At 39.3% G+C, this 17854-nt stretch overlaps 1 protein-coding gene across 1 annotated transcript in view; it reads left to right on the top strand.

Moving 5' to 3' along the window:
* The window catches only part of NKAIN3 (sodium/potassium transporting ATPase interacting 3), a gene marked incomplete at both ends in the record, with an annotated part of 385268 nt that extends 370563 nt beyond the window's left edge, over positions 1 to 14705 (top strand). Inside the window, one exon of the mRNA XM_082479460.1 lies at positions 14551 to 14705. Coding sequence (XP_082335586.1) covers positions 14551 to 14705 — 155 coding nt within the window. The remainder of the gene's footprint in view (positions 1 to 14550) is intronic.
* Between the last annotated feature and the right edge of the window lie 3149 nt (positions 14706 to 17854).

Raw genomic sequence — 17854 nt, forward strand, 5'->3', positions numbered from 1 at the left:
ACCCATGCCGCCCTCTGCTTTTACATTCCCCTAACAAAATGTACAAAATGGTCTTCATTTCCAGTTGTAATCTCCATGGGCTGTTACAGAACACCTCGTTCTAGCTGAGAGATTGTCTTTAAATAATAGATAGTGCCAAGCATATGAAAAGGGAAGTCTTGGCTGTGGAATGTTTCTAGCAGCAGCAGAAGTTATATGTCGGAAAATATCACACATTTACTGTGGAATGCAACATGTAAGGTTTATCCAGATAGAGTGCAGACCAAGTGTGAGAAAATGGCATCATCAACTAATTCCAGTTTTTCATTGATAGACCATAGCTTACTATAAGGTGTCAATCAAACAACTTGAAGAAAATCCTTGAGTTTCTATACCACTTGAGTACAATATTTTAGTCTATCTTCAGTAAAGAACTAATTTCTTACTGTAGGGTTGCCTCTAATTTCCTCTTCCTGCACCGAGTTTAGTTATGACTTTAAACTTGGACTAACTTGCCTGGCAATAGGTATGAAGATAATAGTAAAGGTGCCATTTCCATGCAAGTCAGCAGCTCATTTATTTGTCGTTAAGGAAAAGGGTAAATCACTCAAATTATACGAGTCCTTCAGCGCCTTCCCACAGTTCCTCCCATAAGCACAAGACAGAAATTCTTTCCTGAAATTCAGTAGGAAAGAACCACCTCAATCACTTTAGCGCAAAGATTTGTTATTGAGTGTTCCCCAGAATATTAGTAGGTGAGAGCAGTGGTGGTTGAACACGTGGTACGGCTTTGAAATGTTCCTGTGTGGGCGAGAAAAACTCGAGTACCCAAAGCCAGCTGCCTGGTGCTACAGATAGCTGAGGAGATGATACGTACTCCCCTCTACTTCATACATCAACGTGATACTTGATCATTTCAATCAAGTTGGAGTTATCTGTCCGTTATTTCTTGTACAACGTTGAGGCAGAGTTTAGGAGTGTAAAATTTAATATTTTTTAAGATCCCTTTTATATCAATGAATTGTGTGAGCTTTCAGATACCAAATGGTACAGAGCTGCAATCACTAGCTTCCATCGGCGGTTCTGGATTCTGACTGTAGAAATACACACATACATATACTGGTTTAAATGGGGTTTCAGGAGTACAGGTGAAGCATTTAGAAATATCCGTATGGAAAGCAAAATATTTTTTACATATTATTTGCAGAAATTACTAACATATTTCTCTGAACAGAAAAATGTGTCAGTGCAGTATTATGTCATATATTGGCCAGTTTTTACCTGTTTAGGTAAATACGTACATATATATATGTATGCAAATATGTGCGTAGATGGATATGTATGTGCATATGGATGGATATGTATTTGTATATATAAATATTTGGTTTCAAGCATAGGTATATACAGACGCTCCTTAGCTTTGAGCCAATTTCCAAACTGATAACTGGAAAGGAGAGTTTTTAAAGGCTAGTTCACTACTACCTCATAAATTTCTATTTTGCAAATATAATTCATATTAAGCATTTCTGCCACTGATTCTGAATATTATATGCCATATCTCATGTATATACACACACATATATATACATAAAAGACAATTAATTTCAAATAGGAATATAATTGTAATCATATAATTTTCCCTAAACTGGGGATCACACCTTCCTTTAATATTTTTTTATTTACTACTGTAATAAATAATATTCTTATTAAAATGGAAACATTATTCTGATTAGAGGGAATATATTGTTTATTGAGAATTCCTTGACATTTCTTAGGTCCATGGATTACTTCTGTACTCCCAAATACCCAGTACGCCCTTTTTTTAACTAGCCAATTTGATTCCAGCTTCTACTTAGCTAATTTAATATTGATTTTGTTTTAGTCTCCACCTTCCACCTCCTTGGCCTTTCTGTTTAAATTAAATCTGCTTTTAAATGGATGCTATCCCAACCCCCAGTTGCCAGCACCTTAGCCTTTTCACTTAAATTGCTTCTATTGTTAAATCAATCTTACTCCAGCATCCGGCGTCCCTCTCCTGAGCTTTCCACTTGACATCACATACAGGCCTAAGTGGTGCCCATTCCTGTCCCTACCTTTCACCCAGTTTCTCCATTAAAATGAAACCTCTATACAAATCCATTTTCCACTCCCAGTACCAATCTTCTTTACTTCTTCATTTCTAAATGGCAACAGCTTTGTGTCTGCTTTAATTTGTGGAGCTTGAAAAAAAACTTTTCAGACTCCCACTCTTCTGTGCACATGCCATCTCCTCTGAGTCTTAACTTCCATGCAGATGGATTATCTTAATTTCTGGGCCTCAGCTTAAGTAATATCATTTCATTGTCATTGTTGCTTAAGCGATAATTTCCCAGTTAGCACATGTCCTGGTTTGAGGTAAAACAGAACCAATTTCCTGGTTCCACTTTGCACCTAAGCTTCTCCTAACTAACTGAACTTTCTGAAATTAACAGCATATTTTTCAGACACTGCCAGCTTCTAACAGAGATAAGACCTAATTGTTTATAATTTATACCAGGGAATGGTATGTAGAGAGGCTCCTGCTTATACTTACTGCCATAACACCCAAGGGCAGCTCACTTCATTATTTGCCCCGTTGGAGGGTCAGAAGCAGAAGAGTGTAGAGGGGTCCCACCTGCAGAGAGGAGCGGACAGGACAGGTGACCCAAAACTGACCCACATGGTATTCCATCCCATCTGCCTCATGCTCAGGATAAAAGCTGAAGGACCAAAGGGTCACCTCTCTTTCTTCAGTGGTTGGCCTCCGAGGAGGACTCTGTCCATTTATTTGGCTTTTATCCTAATCTGTACATTCCTGAATACAGATCATAGAATCATAGAATGGTTTGGATTGGAAAGGACCTTGAAGATCATCGAGTTCCAACCCCCCTGCCATAGGCAGGGACACCTTCCACTAGACCAGGTTGCCCAAGGCCACATCCAGCCTGGCCCCGAACACCTCCAGGGATGGGGCCTCAACAACCTCTCTGGGCAACCTGCTGCAGTGCCTTACCACCCTCGAAGTGAAAAATTTCTTCCTAATGTTCAATCTGAACCTGCCCTCTTCCAGTTTAAAGCCATTGCCCATCATCCTATCACTGCATGCCCGAGTAAAAAGTCTTCCCCCAGCTCTCTTGTAGGCCCCCTTTAGGTACTGGAAGGCTGCAATAACATGTCCCCGGAGCCTTCTCTTCTCCAGGCTGAACAGCCCCAACTCTTCCAGCCTCTCCTCATAGGAGAGGTGCTCCAGCCCTCGGATCATCCTCGTGGCTCTCTTCTGGACACACTCCAGCAGTGTCCGTGTCCTTCTTATGTTGGGGACTCCAGAGCTGGATGCAGTACCTCAGGTGGGGTCTCACGAGAGTGGAGTAGAGGGGCAGGTACAGATTCTGAGTTCAGCTCTCGTCTGTCGCTGACTCCAGTCAAGGACTTTCCCAATGCCTCCAGTGACGTGATTGTCATCCCGGGAGCTCAATACAGTTTTGTATATATTCTATATATTTCATTATTTTCTTATTAATTTTATTATCTTTTGGTTTTATTATTAATATTTAATTAAAGTAGTTTAGTTTCTTTTAAACTCGTAAGTCTCTTACTCTCTCATCCTTCTCTCTCTGAAAGGAGAGGTTGGGGAGAGCATCAGTTGTTTGTTTCAGCATCCCAAACCACAACAACACATCATGCCTAAGAGCTCTGTCTTGTAATAACTGCTGCCTTTGGTGTGGGACACATAAGCCTGGAGCGAGAGGTGCGCCCATGTGATCAGGTGGTGTACTGAGCCAAGGAGGTTACAGGATTAATCAGGCTCTGCACCAGGCCATAAATTATCTTGGTTATATGCTGATAAGGAATATAGGGATTCAGTGACATCAACAGTTACAGCTGAGATGATAAATATTCCCACGGCTTCCTGTTATATGTATCCCAACGTGTTTGACACACTCAACAGACTTGTGGATGAATTGGGTGGCCAGAGTTCTCAATGCCTTTTCCTTTATGACCATGTCTGGTCTGAGAGACTGATGGTGAGGTTTCATTTTAGAAGAAAGAAATGTCCTCCGTTTTTCCTTACAGACAATAACCTCAAAAATGAAAAGAAATCCATACAGAACAGCTGAGCTGAGAGAATGTCACTGAATCTTCCTGAAGCTGAGGTTTATTCAAAATTCCTTTCTAATACTAATCTTTGAAATGCAGCACTAAAGAAGTCAAAGCTGGTTGTTTCTTGTTTTAAGGGAGTATCCATAATAATAATCATACAATATGTGTCCCATCGTATATAGTGGATCCCAGCGTATGCAATCACACATTATAGCCTTAGAGACTACTCAAACAACCGTATAAATTCAAAAAGAGATGGCTAACCAGCACAAGTCAGTGAAATACATTGAACCAAGCCATAAATTTCAGGTCACAGTCAGGTAATTTTGGAAGACTTTTTTTTTTTGGTAATAGGTATTTTCTCAAAATGTGGCAAAATCAAACAACTTAAATAAGAATTAACTATCCATTACCCATCTTTGAAAAATCTCAGCTCTAAATCTCATAAATCTAAAGGCAACTAGCATGTTCCACCAAGAAATGTTGTCAATTTTGTTTGGAAAAGGAAGGGATAACAATGTTGATTATTGATAAAACCAAAGGAAGAGAAAGACCCGTGCAAATAAAGAATAACAAGGGTTTCTTAGGAGAGCCACAGCCAAAGAACAAAAGAAAGGAGAAGATATTAAAATACTGAGAATAATTTAAGGGTTTTTTTGCTAAGACCTTTATCCTGTTGAATTTTTACTGTAACCTGTTCTTTAGTTCCTTTTACTGTGTCTCTGATGTCAGCACACCTTCAATCCTTCATAAAATAACCTTTCTAAATTCCTCCTATTTGTAAACCTGGACTTGTCTGTATGTTAAACTTTTCAGATTTTCTAGTTGTACTATTTCAATAGCTCTAATGATTTCAGGGTGTAAGAGAAGCAAGATTTCTAGCAAGAAATCTTTTCTTATCTTACTAAATCAGGTGATATAGCTGATATGGTTTTCCAGCTGGGCCAGCTGGTCAAATAAAATATATTACTGCTTCCTAAAACCCCTATTTTTTGAAAAGTCTACATTGTATTTGTTGTATTTAGTCTGTGTTGCTGATGCACTTTATTAGCTCTGTATCATAACAAGTCTTTCTCTTACCAGTGCTCTGTGATCTGGGTCATAGCTGGACTCACTTTAAATTTCATTTGACATTCCTTTTTTTGCCTTGAATCAGTAAATATACAGTTGGATTTGTTAGCAGAAAATTAATCTCAGTACATCTGTATTTTTCTCAGTATTACAGGTTACATGCAGCCAAACCAAGTAATGCCATATGACTCTCACCTTTTATATGATTACTTTTATTCCTTGGCATTGATTTCTACTTATTTTCTTTTCCTCCTTAATCATGACAATGTGTTATTTTGGAGGACTGAATTTCAAGACTTACAAGGTTTTCATAAAAGTGGATTTTTCACTTCATCTTCTTTCAGGGAGAGGACTTTTTTATTGATGAGGTCAGTATTGCATTATCTTTTTTTATCATTAGCAGATTGATTCACTGGTGGCTTTGAAATGAGTATTAATCCTGTTACAGACTCTATTCCCCTTTTGCACATTCATCTTTCTCCTAATATGAAATGATAGAAAACTTTCAAACAATGAGAAAAATATTTTCATAGCCATCATGTTTGCTGACATGCATGATATTTCTTTTTTCACTCCATCATATATGAGAAGCCCACGAAGCTGCCATTTTGTAATGCTCTACATTCTTAGCTTTATTTTCAAAACTGAGAATGTAGTCATACTATATTTTGGGGTTTTGAGGTGTTAATTTGAGTTGGCGACAGAGATGGTAATGCCAAAAGAAATATTAAGATGTCAGCAAGACATCTTGAAGGTGAAGATGGAGCAGGACAAACACAATAACAATATGAGGTGCAATAAGTTTCTTCATTTGCCAAAAAACACTCGGAGACAAATGAATACTCATTGCTACACTTGGATGTGATTAAGTAGTAGGCTTACCAGATACATCCACAATAGCTCTGAAACAGTGGATGACCAGATTGAGGGTATGATAGAAGGACTTGATAGTGGATTTACTGGGGCTAGAGAAGGCTGGCATGACACTGATCAACAGGGCAGTTATTTTGCTGGCTTCCCCATCTTGAAAAAATAAACACAAAAAGAAACAGAAGATGAGAGCTTGCTGGTTTGTGCTCCTCCAGAGAGATAAAAGATTGAAAGGAGAAGACTGAGAATCTGAAGATCACAGAAGAAGTTTATCCACTTCTGCTTCTGATCTGCAGACTTGAATTCAGACAAAGCGCAGTAGGACCACAAGCTTACCTACTGGTTAGTCAAAGAGGGAGAATGTGGGATTTTCTGCTGGGATGAGGAGAGGAAGGCTCCAGCAGCGCTGGAGGCAGCAATGTCTGCTTAGCAGAGGGAAAAAAGGTAGTTTGAAGTTTAAGTTGAAGTTTAAGTTTCGCGTTGAAGGCTGAAACCCTGGAAGATGTGTGGTAGAAAGCCTTGGGGTCTGCCTCCTCAAGGATTGAAGCAGACCACCGCTAAGCATGGTGTAACTGTGAGCAGGAGTTGCAGAGGAGAGAACGTGTATAATGCCCCACACTAAAGAGCACATGACACATGGTGTAGCAAGATTTCTACAGAGGATGTCACTGATGGTCATGGGGGCAAAGGCAGAATGATAAATAAGAAGGAGGATGAGGAAATGGAAATTGCTTCATCTGAAATGGGAAAAAAAATGTTACAAAGTGTTAATGTGCTTGATATCATAAAATGGAAAATCACCAGATCAGTGTTCTTTGGAAAAGCTGATACGTGACCTCTCAGGCTACTAGAACTACATGTTTTGACATGTGCATCAGTTCAAGATGTCAAGTCTGTCAAGGTAAAGATGGTAGTTCTGTACCCGGATCCCAGCAAAGTCAGCTACTAATAAAGGAAGGAAGGGTCAGGGAAGAAGGAGAGTCTCCTGACTGACAGCATTAACGGGCAGAGATGTCAAGCAGATTTTAAAGCAAAGATTTTAAAATAGCTCTTTAAAGAAAAGACAAGAAGAATTGCAACATGGGCTGAATGTGAGAGAGTTTAGTAAGCTAGAGCTTTGAAGTAGATGTGCATGCTCCCCTTTATAGAAAACTCCTGAAGAAAACCACAACACAAAACTCAGAAAAGACAGAATTAATTGGATTATAAACTAGCACACTTCTTAAATGGAAAACTCAAAGTTACTATGTTGTACAGAATGGAAATGAGAGGCTTATAACATTTCCTCCCTCGTTGTCTGTGTCCATCCGATTGGAGAACCGCGCTTCCCGTTTGAGTCTCAGCCAGGTCTCTGGTTTCTTGAATTGCAGCAGACTCTTCTTGGCCACCCCGGTTTTTACTAGTGCCTTTCCTCCTTTGTGTCTAAGACGCGGCTGATTTGCTGCTCCCTTCTTCAGCCTCAGGTTGCGGACCAGGCTGGCTGTTCCTTGGCTCTCTGGCTTGTGTCCTGTGCCGTACCATGCACACAGGCACACTCGCCACAACATCCTTGGCTCACTCCGGTTCACTCTTCTTAACACAAGTAGAGATACAGACAGATGAGGCAAATCCCATGTCACAGATGCTGACAGCAGCAAAGTTCAGTAATGGTCTTCCATCCCTGGGAAGGTGGGAACAAAAATCCAGAATCGTTCAATGATAAAAAGAGTCCCTCCAGTCCTATAACTTACTTTTTAAAATCATGTTAATATTCTTTTGTTTTCAATAGATGAAGTTAACTTTCTTCTAGGCATAGAAATGCTTTCCTCCAAATGCCACAAATGTTCTGAAAGGCATGGCTGTATGTCATGTATTTGATCTTGTAAATACTTTGCTGTAGGAAGTTTATATTTAATTATTCAACAGAGTTGAACGGGGTCTGCATTATATAAGGGCACATTAATTTCACATACTGCAGCATCTGTGACTTCTAGTTAAGGTTAGAAACAGCAGTTGTGATATTCTTGGATAGATAATAACCGGGCAGATAAGGATACTTAAACGTTGTCTCAAAAATAAATAATTGGATCATACTGACAAATTACTGAAACAAAAAGAAATTGGTATGGAGAGGAAGAACAACAAGCCACAAATAGAGTCCTGTGGGACTCAACTGATAGGGGAAAAAAAATACAACTTGAAGGAACAAAACCCGTAACTTGCGACTTAGCAGTGAACAGTAAGTGGCGTAGATCAATTCCAGTTGGTCCCAGCATTTGCACTAAACAATTTTAAAAGAAGTCTGTAGCTTATGGCATCAAACTCAGCAGAAATATAAAGGCACGCTAATACATAACATATATCCCCGAATCAGAATACCAAACAAGATCAAAGCATGACTTCAAAAAGCAGATTGAGGGTTCTGTCTCTTCTGAAGCCAACTTGGACACATTTATCGTGAAGATCATGTGTTTGGAGGCGTGACTGAAGCTGTAGCAGCCTTCTGTACAACAGTCTTCTGTACAACTCTTGACTGCTTGAGCTGCCATTTTAGTGGGTTGGCTGAGCGTGTGTTGTGAAAACTCAATGGCATTGTTTCGCTCTCGGTATTGTGTGAATGTAATTGATGGATGTCGTTTCCGGGCTTTTGATATATTTGATGCATGGTTTATTTTTCCTTTGGTAGCTTAGTTTGTACATAGGTAGTGTAGTAACTTTAATGGTAAGAAAAAAAGGGAACCCCAGCACATTCTGCATCAAACCAGAATAGATCAGAAAAGGTGCCAGAGAGGGGAAAATAGGTAATTAGTGAAAACAAGTGAGCTAAGATTTTTCACATTTCTAATTTTCTTACTGTGCAAATATTATGTACAAAGCTGCAATTGGAATTGTTTGCAATTTACGTTGGCCATAGGCAGAAGGAAGGCTACCCTTCACTCTCTTTGAAATCTTATTCTAGAACTAGCTATAGCACCTTTAAAAACAAGCCTCAGAAAAAAGCTTTCTTTGTTTGAAGTGTTTTTAAAGTGTAATTTTAAAGTCTTTTTAAAGTAAATTTTAAATCCATATGCTTTTTTTCCATAAATAAATAGCAAGTTGTTTAGTTTTTAGTCATTAGACAAGTATTTTAGTCATCAAGACAAAAATTAAGAAAAAAAAATATTAGTATTCTTATTGAAATGTTAGCATTTTCATTAACATGAGGAACAAAAAAATATTGTCTTATATAGGAAGAAAACATATCATCAGAAATATTTTGTTTAGACAGCATTGCTGATAAATAGGGCAAGTCATAGCCAACTATGCTGAGATGTATGGAATATTTGATGCCCAGGCTGATTTGTTTTGCCAAAAACATAAGGCTCTGATAAGTAGTTAGAGAGAGTACAACGTAACATTTTAAACCAAAATCAACATTTTAAACCTCATCAACTTACATTCTGCGTATGGGTTTGCAGATAGCACAACGTCACGAAAAATTTGTATTTCCTGAAGCCTAAAGGAAAGAATTCCTACACATTTGCAGCTTAAAATATACTCTTTTCTGATACAAAATTAGTGATAATGAACTTGTGATAAGTATTTTTCCTATAGACCTTATGTGTGATGACTGTATTCCAAGGACTTTTCCCATGTAGAGGCCAGGAGTCCTTAATCACTTGAAAAGTGATTGGGAAATACTGTAAGAAAAAAAAAAAAAAACACAATCAGGCAGCCTGTCATTTGACTTCAGTGATGGGATGGGATGGCTGTAAATAGCTTTCAAAGGCATGGCACAGGGAACATTTTGGGTAGGTACTTCCAGATTTGGAATGACTGGGGAGGTCTGGGTTGAGAAGGTTTGAGCCATCTTCACTTCCTGACATCTTTGATCTTCCTTGTACTTCCTTCATCTTACTGGGCAGTCATATCCTTGGAGAATAAAAAATCTCTCAATATCTGATATTGGCAGCTTGGATGTCACAACACTGATAAAATGAGGAGGGTGTTCAGTAGCAAAGATCATAGTTACAATTTCCATAGCAGTGCCCTTTCTAAGGCAGCTTGCGAGAGGATGCTTCTTTCAGCGCAGTCCTGCAGAGGTGTGGTACGTACATGTCACAATGTAGGGCTGTTTTGAAAATGACAATCTATTTCAGTAGCCTAAGAAAATCTGGTGCAAAATCTTAATAATTACTGTGGAACCCTGAAATACTCCTCTTCTAGCTTCCAGTAATAAAACTTTATATAAAAGGTTGTCTCTTAGTCATTTTCTACCACTTCATCCTGTTGAAACCTGATTACCGTCTGCTAGTACTTTCTAGAGACGGAGCAGCAATCGCAGTGCCACCTATGATTACTGATGTCTCTTCTTCTTCCTTTCTTAATTGTCTTGCACACACTTTCCCTTCTTTAGTCCTCTACATAAATAAGAACCTATTCCTGGGATCCTGGAAAAGAATGTGTGATTCTTCTGCTACGTGACTGGAGGCTTAGGTGCTCACGCTCAGTATGAAGAGGGGAAAATGGATAGTATTGGCTCCAGAGAGTCAGCTGGGTCAGTCTGGCTGGTTCAGTGGAGGGTGTAAGAACAGTGTGTCTCCTGAAAATGGAAGGCAACTGAAAACGTAGAGATCCTAGAAAATAAAAACCATGCTTATATAAGCTACAATTGCAAACATCGGCAAGTTCAAAGTTCGGACTTTGAGCATCTAGCACTGACTTATCATCAATCCCTCATTTTTGCTTCCTCTTTCTTGTCGACTTTGGCTCCTTTTCTTACTATCTGTCGCTTACGTGACCTCCCGAGTTACGTGCCTTTTCTTAATGAATGTAATTGCATTAATATATTTCCATTCAATTAAAGATCTAAGCACAAGGAAAATAATTCAATGCAAAATAGCATTTGGAACCCCATAGGTTAATAAAATCTCCTCTACATAAAAACACACGTTGAAGCAGCTGCTAGCCTGCCCCTCTCTTGGAAAGGGGACAGCTGGAGGTGTCAGCCGTTCAAACCGTCACTTTTGGGGCTTACTCTCATTTATAAAATGGGGAGGCAAACATCAATAGGATCTAAGGTATTCCAGGCCAAGAGGCTGCAGGATTTAATAAGAATGGTGCTATCTGCATATCACTGCTCTGTTCATACCCTGCACCCCCAGACACGCTTAGAATTTGCCAACTTTGAAAGGAGAAATTAGTAATATACCAACGGGCTGACAAGCTCTGGCAGCTGTTTGCGCGGGGCCTGCCAGCAGGTCAGTGGGATATTGCCAGAGAAGCTGAATTCCAGATGAGAGGGTGGGAAAGGAGGAAGGATTTTTTCAGAGCTCTGATTCTAACTTCAAAGGAAAGCAAATTTTAACTGGCATACGGGCGAACGCGCTGGGTTAATAGTAGTAAGGCAAACCTAAATGTCACCCGTCTAGAAAAGAATAACCTGCAAAATTACTGATGACAGTGGATACACTTTCTTCAGCCAGCAGCGTACTGCTCTTTTCTCACTCAGGCAGATTATGACAACCGTTCCTCTGATATGGCCCGTGAGTGAGTGAACATCATTTTAATGGACTACCCGGGGTGGACAGCCAGCACAGATTTGCACTTCCAAGCCCAGCAGGTAGTGAACTCTAAAGGAACATTTCACACTGGCCATTAAGCATCCAGCGTGACCACAAAACTGAGGTGACACAAGGAGAGAGCAATTCCCTGGGAATATGGATCATGTTTTGCAGCCAGCCGCAGATAAAATAACTGGCTTCTGCTGTAGCCCGCTATTATCTGTGGGGTACTAAAACATCCTCTCCCTAGGATTTTAAGTTTCTCTCTGCATGACTGTAGTTAATGACTGGACTCCGTGGGGTGTTCCTTGTTTAGTGACTGAATATCCCTACTGCTAACAAGGCCTGTTTTGTGTTGGGTTTTGTTTGTTTTGTTTTGTTTTGTTTTTTTTTTAATTTATTGCATACAATTATAGAACTGTATAGAAAATTCTTTTTTTTGTTGAAATTTCTTCCAGGCATATGCAAATTTCTGAGGTTCATTATTATAGTCTTATGAATCTACTGCAGAAATTATCCATAATCCACTAACCAGGCCAGAAACAAACAAAATCAATTATTCGATATCATCCTTAAACTAATGTTTTCCCCTTGGGAAACCTATACAGATGTTTCTGCTGTTTACTTTTGGCCAAGAAGGATGTATGCATCCTAAAAGTTTAGTCAATGTGAAGTTTAAAATATTTTATTAAAGTTGGAAGTCTTTGAAGTGAAACGTACGTAGTAATATCTTCGTACCAAATAAAAATAAAAATTCAAATCTCTATATTTAATGGCCATTTGAGGTCTTAGTCCTGGGAGTCTACTAGACGAAAGTGGTGAAAATATCATCTAAAATCAGAATGAATTTTTAAAATTAAAAGTAACTTCTAATTCAAATAACTGATGATGAATCTTCATATTAAAGAGCTATCAGCCATAAAATGAAGTGCATAATGAAAAATGGCACATTCCATTGTCTTGTGTGATGGAGCAGCTTCTTGCCCTGAGAATTAGCCTCACATGAATTTTCAGTCAAACTTCAATTTTACTACTGTATAACACGTCTTGGATTGCAAAAGAGAAAGCCTCAGCTAAATAGGTTTGAGGAGTTAATCTCAAAACTTGTTGGATGGTGCTATAACATATATTATCTTTGTCAGACAAAGGCACGTGTATGTTGTCAATCATTAATCCATATTGACTTCATTTCTTTCTCCAAAAGATTTGTTGGTAGGAGGACGAGTTACTTTAAATTCTCTCACTGCTTACAGTTGCAGATGATGCTTGTGATTGTTAAGAGGAATGATGTTCTGAAGTGGTGAATTACCTCAAAAACATACTTTCTAACTCTTTCTATCGCATGTCCAGAGTAAAAAAAAAAAAACAAAACAAACAAAAACCTTCAGAGAGCAGGGAAAACTGAAGTATATAACCACAAAACCAAATTATTATCACTATGAACACAATTTACCCCCCAAAATTAATCAGTAACTATGTCTTACATTAGACATCTAGATATTTGAAAAATCAGCTCTTACAAAAACATATCTGCAAATACGTCTCTTTCTAAGGGTTCGATCCCATTAGTGCTTAAGTCAATTTTCATGTATGTTATTTTATTTAGTGACAACATTCTGAAGGAGAGCTGCAACATGAAAGGAATCCAGAATCCAGAGGAGGTGCAGACAGGCTAGGGCTGGCACTCAGGCTGGGCTTGCTCTTCAGCATTATGTCCTGCTCAGAGAGTTCTAAGAAAAAAAACTCTTGCGGCTACGGTGATGCTGTGTGATTGAAGCACACCATGTTCAGTTTTCAGCTAAGCTACCCCTTTCCTGGACTCAGGAGGAGAGGCAACTAAAATCAACAGGAGCATTTCCACAGATTTCAGAGGGTATTTCATCAGTCCTTCAATCTCTAAGCCTCGTTTCCCCATCCCCTCGTCCCGGATGCTCACTCTTCCTTCTGTTTTTTACGTAGGGCATACGTTGCTTGGGAAGGGGCTGTTTCTTATTAGGTGCTCATACAGTGATTAACACAGTGAGGATCTAAATTCTGCTTAAGGCTTTTGATATATGCCTATATATAAACAAATGAAGGCTGTCGCTTTCCATGTGACCAAAGAATCCTAACGTGCTGTGAATGTGTCAGCTCTGCACGAGTCTGCAAAAAGCCTTTCTTAATCAATAGAAAATTACGCTTCTCCACCAACCTTCTTTTAGATTTCTAGGGTAGCTTGGACATATGGTTTCTTGAAGCTGCTTAAAATCTTACCAAAAATAACAAGATACAAACGGAGACTCAAATGTTTTTTTTTAAAGTCATGGTGACCATAGAAGGAACTAAAAAATTATCAAGGGCAGATATCCCCACATTATTTCTGACATAGAAATCTTGAGATTTGAGTGGAAGGATTCTGAAAAGGCTTCCTGTCCCCACAAGTTCCTCCAGAGAAGATGCTGCTGTTTTTTTAAAATTAAGTTTTCACCTGTTGGTTCTTACCTCAGCAGGCACCCCTGTGGTTTTCCGTGTTGTGTTACATCCCTGCAAGTCCATCGGTTTGTAAAAGTTTAGGTGAAATTAGGTTCAGGAGCTAAACAGTTTCCCCTGCCTACATTTCTAAAAACGGAGTTGAAAGTGAATTATGGAATATATGCTGAGATTGCCCTAAAGGGAAGCAGCTACATCACCCCACAGTGGTTTCTGTTTACGTACTCTGCAGATCCGTGAGTGCTCCCTTTGTGCACACACTGGCAGTAGGGCACATGTCTGGTTAGCCAACTGGTAGCCTGTCTTGCCAGGCACAGGGCTAAACGGACCCCAAAGAAGACAAAGCACAGAGCCTTCTGTAAGCAGCTTCCGCAGCATTTTTACCTACTTGTTTATTTCTCGTACGCAAACCTGTGCATGCGCTTACTATTTTATTTTTAACATAATTTGTCCATATTTCTTTTTCAGTTGGCATATTTTCATTTCCATTTGTTCATTTCTGGAACTGTTGTATTTTCAGTTGATTTCATAGGTGGACTTGACACATACTCCTACCGACAGCCCCCCCAGGAACATGTTGAGTTAAAGCCCGTAAAGCCTGTAGGTAAGGTTCTGGTCCTACGGACCACATTAATCCTTCTAACTGGACTGAAAGCTAACCTTCTCCTGAAATAATTTTGGCATCAGGTTACTAATAACTTAATTATCTTTTAATTAGAACTTAATTAAAAATTAATCCACATAAAACATGGGAGTAAGGACACTTTGTCATTGATGACATATCCGCTAAAGCGAGGATTAGTAGATATCGCCATGTCTGCCACGTCGTGCCTCGGCTTACGCAAGGAGAGGCTCTCAGCGAAGGATGGAATTGCTTCCCTGCTGACTTTCTAGCAAGAAAAGAGCTGGTTTATGGCTGCTGCTGCTGCAGAAGCCTTAACGAGATTAACCCATTTATGGAAAAGCAGAAGCTTTTACATTTGTCTAACTACTGAAAGAAAAATGTTTGCTGAAAAACTGCTAGTCAGCTTAAAATCTACCTATTTGTAGAGTTTCACTGAAAGTTCATGATCTCTCTATCATCACTTATGTGCTCCCACCATGCAAATCACATGTTTTCATAGGCTCTTGCTACTCTGCAACCTAATGAGTAACTTTGGATGCATATCTATTCATTTTATTTGAAATAAATTAAGATATCGGGAGTCATTACTAGTACATGTATTTTGGCAAAAGCTCAGATAACTTCAAATAGATGATATTTCAAAGTATGAGTGGTAAAACAGAAGATATCCATTTAGAAAATCTTCTCCATGCTTGTAAGATGTTGCCCTGATGCTTTCTGTCTTTAAATTTACCTTCGGCCTGTCACGCATCTTAAATGTAACATGAAATCCATATACAGCTACTTGACTGAAACTGATTTAATGACTTACTGTATTTTACTTACCAGTTTTGGTTTTATGCATTGAAAGGTACAGAGAGGATCTTTACCGAAGCAGGGAGGAAAAATACTATCAGCAATCAAAGTCTGAATTAAAAGCCAAATTGCTGGAAACAATTTGAATGGTCAGTTGATTGTGCCAGAAATTTGCAGATGTTTATCTCTCTGCAGCACATCAGCCTTCTTGACTTCTTTTGATAAGTTAACTGCTATTTGTATCAGTTATATATAGTCTGAGACTCCATCGTATCCCTAAGAAATGTGACTTCTGTTATCCAGGCTGTGAAAAACTCCATTTCTGTTCTCATAGGATTGAACATGAATAATTACAGAATCACAGAATGGTCAGGGTTGGGAGGGACCTCTGGAGATCATCTAGTCCAACCCCCCTACCAGAGCAGGGTCACCTACAGCAGGTTGCACAGGACGGTGTCCAGGCGGGTTTTGAATGTCTCCAGAGTGGGAGACTCCACAACCTCTCTGGGCAGCCTCTTCCAGTGCTCTGCCACCCTCGAAGTAAAGAAGTTCCTCCTCATGTTAAGATGGAACTTCCTATGTTCAAGTTTGTGCCTGTTACCTCTTGTCCTGTCACTGGGCACCTCTGAAAAACAGACTGTTCCCATCCCCCTGGCACCCTCCCTTTAAGTATCTATAAGCATTAATAAGATTCCCCCTCAGCCTTCTTTTCTCCAGACTAAAAAGACCCAAGTCCCTCAGCCTTTCCTCATAGGAGAGATGTTCCAATCCCCTAATCATCTTTGTAGCCCTGTAATCATCTTTGTCGCCCTAATTGTCCTTGTTTGATACATTCAAAGTCTTAATAAGGTTACAGATTTTTGCCATCCTTACCACTTTACTCATGGGGAAAATTAGAGTCGTGCTTGTTGTGGATGAAAGCTTGGCTATATTTCCCTTTTTCTCACCACTTCTATTTCCCTTATTTAATTCATAAATTAACTAAACAGAGCCCATTGAAAACACAAGGTCTTGTGGCCTCATCAAAACTATGCAGAAGGCATTCTAGTTTTGGTGAGTACTCCTATTCAGTATAATGTCTGCTTAGTGCTGCCATAATTATTAATGATTAGCAAGTCTAGGATTAGTTTCCCTTTTCACCCCTGAGAAGAGGTTCAATTTGAACTTGTTCTCACGAGGAATATTTTTTAATGCAAATATGAACGATCGTAGCTTGTCTGTTTGCTCCTCATTCTGCCTACAACTCCATTAGGCTACCGGACAAGGAGAAGCGGGATCTTTGCCCTGAACACAGTTTCAATTAAGATGTGTGTAAGGCAGGAGACAACAGAGTGAGTGGAAAAAAACCCATCAAGTTCTCATTGGGACTAAAGCACATGGACTATAAAGATGACTGTTGTGTTTTCTTCTGTTTCAAGCCAAATATCAACAGCCAGGTCACTTGCTGGTAATTAGAATTGCTTCATATATGGCTTCACAGAAAAGAGAAAAGCATGGGGATCAGAAGAAAAAAGAAAGTTGCGTTTTGGCTTTTTATCATTATTATTATTGTTGTTGTTAGTGGTTTGCAGAAGTTAAAGTTTACATGTGCCTTATTCCTGTTTCGATATGTCTGATCCAGTGCTAGTGTAGCTTTGGGCAGCCCTGTCTGGACAGATGCTGAATCCCTAATTCCAATTAGGGATGTCCCTAGCATTTCTAGGGACATTGCTAACTTCTGCTCGTGGGACTGATTCAGTGTCTGAGAAACTCTGGCAGTGGCAAGGTCACCCCTCCGTGATGGGTCTGTGTGGCCCTGTCCTGGTTGTATCTTCTCCTGAGACTCTATCCACTGTAAAATTGCTATGAAAGACCACCATAGATTTTCCAAGATCATGCAAGTGAACATGGGTTACAGGGAGTCGTGTGAGAATACATAGATTCAGCAGGTGTGTGGTCGGGGTGAGGACTATAAATAGTGTGAGTCCAGCTCAAATGCACATATTTGTAATCAGGTCATGTCTGAATTTTCTCACCTGGTGAAAATACATCTTACACTGTTAGAATATATTATGCTAAAAAGAATCTATGATTATATGAGCTTCAGACATGTTTCTCCACTTGTGGGGTTTTTTTCACCAAACGTTTTTTGCCTTTGTGGTACAATGATACAAAGCTACCGCTTTGTCCTTAGCCATTCGTTCTTGACCTTATATGTGGGTCTTACAGCTGAGGAAATTAGTGACCAGAGGTCACTACTTATTCGTTAGTCACTAACCTGTCAGCTGGTGTGAATTTACATCTCACAAATTACAAGGTAAACAGAATAGGTTTTAATTTGTAAGTAATTCATATATTCTGCTTTTTAGGTCGAAGTAAGTAATGAACATGGACTCAAGACTTCTGCTGCTGTAGCTGAAGCTGA

This window comes from Vanellus vanellus (genome assembly GCF_965231255.1).
Source record: "Vanellus vanellus genome assembly, chromosome: 2".
NCBI classification, from domain to species: Eukaryota; Metazoa; Chordata; class Aves; order Charadriiformes; family Charadriidae; genus Vanellus; species Vanellus vanellus.